Source organism: Panthera uncia, chromosome D1, assembly GCF_023721935.1.
Source record: "Panthera uncia isolate 11264 chromosome D1, Puncia_PCG_1.0, whole genome shotgun sequence".
NCBI classification, from domain to species: Eukaryota; Metazoa; Chordata; class Mammalia; order Carnivora; family Felidae; genus Panthera; species Panthera uncia.
Genome location: NC_064808.1, coordinates 73,635,292 through 73,641,291, shown reverse-complemented (window position 1 = coordinate 73,641,291; position 6,000 = coordinate 73,635,292). Strand labels below are relative to the sequence as shown.

Genomic DNA, 6,000 nt, shown 5'->3' with positions numbered 1-6,000 from the left:
GCGTGTTGACGCCCTCGATGACCACGCCGCACTCCTGCTCCAGCAGGTCCTGGATGGTTCCCAGGTGGCCAAGGTTCCACTGTTGAGTGTTTTCCGCAAACAAGGAGCCGCTGATGTCAGCGCCATAAATCGGAGAATCGTACAGGCGGGTTTTCCAATACTTTCGCTCCAAATCCTCAAAATCCGAGTGTGGCGGAGTCCGATACTTTCCGCTGTTTGCCAATTGGCGATACTCCGCCACTGTCATGGCTTTCTTCTTTTTATGGTATTGAGTAAACACACCTGCCCGCCCGGAGACCACCTGCTGGAGGGGAGTTGCTATTAAGACGTCACTGATATCGTCATAGGTCTGCCTGGCTTTCCATTCCTTGGGGGGAATCACCTTGGCCAGGCCTGCGCGGTGTGCCCCTTTGGATTCCATGTACGCAATATATCTGGGGAAATCTTTAAATTCTTCCGTGGTTGGGTGAAAGGTCATGATTGTATAACTTGGGTTCTTAGGCTGCTTCATGGCTGCAATGTAATAAGTAACTGACTCCTGGGGTCTCAGGTATGTTTTAGATACCCGAGGAAGTAGGGGGGTAATATAATACCTTCTCTAGTCTTTCTTTATTTAAAAAAAAAAAAAAAAAAAAAAAAAAAAAAAGCTGTGTCATGTGAGTGAGGCAGTAGTTGGGACTTGAAATTTTAAACAAATGAAGTGATATCTCTTCCAGGCTTGCCTGTTCACGGGGTGGGGGATGCCACTCTGGGCAGCATCTCGTGCTGGAAGGAAATAGAGTGTTTCCCAGTGGCGCACGCCCTCTGCACCAAGTCCTGGCTCAGCCTGCGGTTCTGAGGCTTCCTCAGTTGGAGCCGCGCGTCTCTGAGGCTTCTCCTGATGCACCTGCCTCAGTGCATGCGTGGCGCCTCACCTCACTGGAGCAGAGAGCCTCTTTGAGAAAGTTTGAAGGCTAAATCTAAAGGAAAGAGCACAAAATATTTGAAAATAAAGGAATGACAAAAGAAACACTAACGTAGCATCAAAATAAACAAAATCGGTCTAGCGACGTTAACTTCAAATTGGAATTTCAGTGCAAAAACTGCACTGTTGGTAGGAATGTAAACTGATGTAGCCACTATGGAAAATAGTATGGAGGATCCTCAAAAAATTCAATAGAGCTACCATATGATATCTAGCAATCCACTTCCTGGTATATACCTGAAGGAACCTGAAAACAGTATCGAAGATATGTCTGTACCCCATGCTTCCCGCAGCGTTATTCACAATAGCAAGATATGGACGCACCCCAGTGCATATCCATTAATGAATGGATAAGGAAGAAGTGGTATATATACAATGGAATATTACTCAGCCGTAAGAAAGAAGGAGATCCTGCCATTTCCAACAATGTGTATGGACCTAGTGAGTGAACTGTGGTAAAATGAAATAAGTCAAAGACAGATACCATATGATGTCACTCACATGTGGAATTTAAGAAACAAAACACAAAAACAAGCAAAGGAAAAGAGATATGCAAAAAACCAGACTCCTAAATACAGAGAACAAACTGGTGGTCTCCAGAAGGGAGGTGAGTAGGGAGATGGGTGAAATAGGTGATGGGGATTAAAGAGCACACTTACCATGATGAAGTAATGCATAGAATTGTTGAGTCATTGGCTAAAATAAGCAAATCAGGAGACTCTAGATGCTGACGAGGATGTGGAAAAACAGGAACCCTCTTGCACTCTTGGTGGGAAAGGGAACTGGTGCAGCCACTCTGGAAAACAGTGAGGAGCTTCCTCAAAAAATTAAAAATAGAACTATCCTATGACCCAGCAACAGCACTGCTAGGAATTTACCCAAGGGATACAGGAGTGCTGATGCAGAGGGGCACTTGTACCCCAATGTTTATAGCAGCACTCTCAACAATAGCCAAATTATGGAAAGAGCCTAAATGTCCATCAGCTGACAAATGGATAAAGAAATCGCAGTTTATATACACAATGGAATACTACTTGGCAATGAGAAAGAATAAAATCATGCCATTTGCAGCAATGTGGATGGAACTGGAGGGTATTATGCTAAATGAAATAAGTCAGTCAGAGAAACACAGATATCATATGTTTTCACTCATATGTGGATCTTGAGAAACATAACGTATGGGGGAAGGGTAGGGGGGAGAGAAGTTACAGAGAGGGAAGGAGGCAAACCATAAGAGACTCTTAAATACAGAGAACAAACTGAGGGTTGATGGGGGGTCGGGGAGAGGGGCAAGTGGTGATGGGCATTGAGGAGGGCACTTGTTGGGATGAGGACTGGGTGTTGTATGTAAGCCAATTTGACAATAAACTTATTTTAAAAAAGGATTGTTCAGTCATTATAATGTACGTCTGAAACCAGTATAATACTATATGTTCATTAATCTTTAATAAAAAATAACTCTCAACCTCCCTATTAAAAAAAAGAAGATGTGATGTGATACACACACACACACACACACAAACACACACACACACACAAGGGTATACCATTCAGTCCTGAGAAAGATGCAAATCTGGCTTTGGGGACAACATAGAACTCAAGGCATTATGCTAAGTGAAATAAACCAGATAGAGAAAGACAAATACTGCATGGTATCACTTATGTGTGGAATCAACAAATTAAAAAAAAAAAAAAAAGAGTGAAACTTACAGAAACAGAATGTAATAGCAGTTCCCGGGGGTTGGGGGTGAGAAAAATAGGGGGAGGCTGGTAAAAAGCTACAAAATTTCAGGTATAAGATGACTAAGTTCTGAGGATCTAATGTAAACCATGGTGACTCTAGTTCATAAAACTGTGCTGTAGAATTGAAATTTTATGAAAATAGAACTTAAACGTTCTCACCAAAAAATACATTTAAAAAAAGTAAATATGTGAGCTGATTGTTGTATTAATCATCTCGACGGGCGAATCCTCTTACAATGTGTGTACATACATCAAATCACCACAATGTTCACTTTCAGTATTTCACAACTCTTAATGTCAATTATACCTCAGTAAAGTTAAGATTAAAAAAAAAAAGGAATTGAGGGCAAAGCATGAGACAGAAAAAAGAGAAACATCTAACTGAACCAAGAATAATGGAGCAAGTTTGTAAATAAATGAGTGAAGCCCTGGGTGAATTAACCTCAAAGGTAAATTAAGGAAAGGAAAACAAAGATATGAGCTCAAACAATTTCGAATGAAACATTTTACCCAATAGAAATGATCACCAAGGGCTTGGTGGGTTAGGCATCCTATGCTGTTTCTGCTCAGGTTATGATTCCGTGATTCATGAGACCGAGCTCTGCATCCGGCTCCACACTGACAGCTTGGAGCCTACCTGGGATTCTCTCTGTCTCTCTGTCTCTCAAAATAAACAAATAAACTTAAGTAGAAGTGGTCACCAAAACCAAAACCTGATTCTAATAAAGACAATTAGAAGTGAAAAGACATAAGCATGAAAAATACAAATAGCCCACATTTTGATAAGAAGACATACAGCAGAACATCTAGTAGAGAATTTTTTAAATTATAATTGAATTTTATAAATAACTTGGCGCTACTAACTTTGAAAACTAAAAATGGACAATTTTCTCAAAAGTGCAAATATCCTAGATGGGTGCAAGAAAAAACTAGAATACTTATATATACTAATAAACTTAATAAAAATAAAACAAGTTGTTTAAGTATGACCCATAAAAACCTAATACGCCATTTTACAAGTGGATTCTAACTCTTGCCTCATACAAATTTTCTAGACTATGATATTCAGTTTGTTTGTGAGGCTACCAGCATAACCTGGGAGCTAAACCTAGAGGGACTGACAATGGATAAGCTCTCTTTAGGGCCAACATTATTGAGGGTAAAAGTTGCAAAAGTCTCCAATAAAATTTTATCCCATTTTTACCAGAAATGGCATTAAAAACAAAACAAAACAAAACAAAACATTCACATCATGATAAAGTATTGCAAGGATGGTTTAAAAACTCTACCAGTATTACTGAATACCTTCACAAATCAAATGGAACAATTATCATCTGATGGCATGCAGAAAAATATTTGAAATAACTCAACACCTATTTTATTATTTTAATGCATATTTTTTTAAAAAAGGGAAAGAAGTGCCATGATAGAAGCAAAGATTTATGTAAACAACAAAATACAGAACATAAATGCTCATGTTAAGTTTACACCGGATGTTCTCAACCTTAATGGGTAAACACTTGAAGCAGTCTAATTAAAACCTAATCATGTTGCATTAAAAGACAAATTATTAAAACTGATGGGTTCAACAAAGTTTCCAGACACAGGTTAGCATAGAGAAATATCTATAGCATTCTGCAACTAGTTAATGCAGGGGTAGTAGTCCAATTCTAGAAACCAGTAGCCAGTTCTAGAAGCCGTCTTAATTCTACTGGATACCAGCCTGCTGAATGCAGGGCTTTTTCCTGAAAATCTATGATTTTTACCAAGAAGTTATTAAGAAGAATATTAACTCCACAAGTCTGAAAACACAGTTTAAAAGTAAAACTGTTTTTTTTTAAGTTTATTTATTCATTTTGAGAGAAAGAGAAAGAAAGAGAATCCCAAGCCATCAGTGCAGAGCCCGACGCAGGTCTGAATCTCATGAACCTTGAGGTTGTGACTTGAGCTGAAACCAAGAGTCAGACGCTTAACCCACTAAGCTACCCAAGAACCCCTAAAAATAAAACTGTTTTTACTGCCTTCTTTTAACCCAAGGAAATGAGGTCCCAATGTGTATTTCTCAAATGTAAACATATATAAAACTACAGTCAGCAACTTAAACTTGTAACAGAAAAATAACTCTTGCTCACAAGAGCAAATAGCACAAATAAAGCAACCTACCTTCCAGCAACAAAATCCTGATTCCAGCTGAAGGTACTCCAGGGCCTGGAGAGACCTCGTACTCTTAGCAGCTCACGTCCAAATGCAGCTCACGTCCTGATGGCTCTGGCTTTATACCCGGCCAGTAGCTGATTTTAATTGTATCAGTGCCCATCTAACGGAATCCTGGGGCTGGGGTCGTAAGTAATCATCCGACTTTGTGTAATCTCTTGTTTGTTTGTTTTTTAAACCAATCTTTAAACAAAGCAAACTAAGAGGCTGAAAATGGAGAGTGGGAAAGTCAAACTATGCAAACATTAAACAAAAGATACCTGTAATTAACATCAAATATATTTATAGGATACAAGAAAGTTTAGAGTTATCAAAGAGAAACACTCACTAGGAAAATGTAACAGTGATGTACTTTATGTGCCTAACCACACAGCACTGGGAAGTAAAGCACACACACAAAGAATAACAATGGAAAATGCTTTTGAATACATATAAAATACTTATAAAAATTTACTGATATAAGGGGTACCTGGGCGGCTTAGTCAGTTAAGCACCCACTCTCAATTTTGGCTCAGGTCATGATCTGACGGTTTTGTGAATGTGAGCCCCACTGGTGGGCTTTGTGCTGACAGCAAGGAGCCTGTTTGGGATTCTCTCTCTCTCCCTCTCTCTCTCTGCCTCTCTCTCTTTGCCTCAAAAATAATGAAACTTTTAAAATATTACTGATAAAAGACCACAAAATAAATAGTAATAACATTTCCATGGAACCAACATATTGAGCATAATCTTGACCACAGTGAAAGAAAATTGAAAGTCAGCAATAAAAAACTGAACACAACTATATTTATTTGAAAATTAGAAGCCACATAACGCCTACAATAATATCCATATAAAATGCTATTGATTTGTATGTTCAACTCAGTGAAAAACAAAGCGGTATTATGCAAGAGAAAAGGGAAAAAAAATCAGAATAATGATACCATGATAAATAAACGAAGGTGAAAACGAACACCTGCAAAAATAGAGATGATTAATAAAACAGAAAACTGATACTTTTAAGATGTTTATTTATTTATTTTGAGAAAGAGAAGAGAAAGGAAGTGTGAGTGGAGAGGGGCAGAGAGAGAATTCCAAGCAGG

General features: G+C 38.6%; 1 protein-coding gene and 1 long non-coding RNA gene across 2 annotated transcripts in view; one reads left to right on the top strand and one right to left on the bottom strand.

Moving 5' to 3' along the window:
- Positions 1 to 617, bottom strand: part of LOC125914872 (lysine-specific demethylase 4D-like) — a 3,855-nt gene extending 3,238 nt beyond the window's left edge. The window contains exon 1 of the mRNA XM_049620524.1: positions 11 to 617. Coding sequence (XP_049476481.1) covers positions 11 to 511 — 501 coding nt within the window. The 5' untranslated portion in view covers positions 512 to 617. The remainder of the gene's footprint in view (positions 1 to 10) is intronic.
- Positions 1 to 6,000, top strand: part of LOC125914894 (uncharacterized) — a 30,076-nt gene that overhangs the window by 2,289 nt on the left and 21,787 nt on the right. The gene's annotated exons all lie outside the window — the stretch shown is intronic.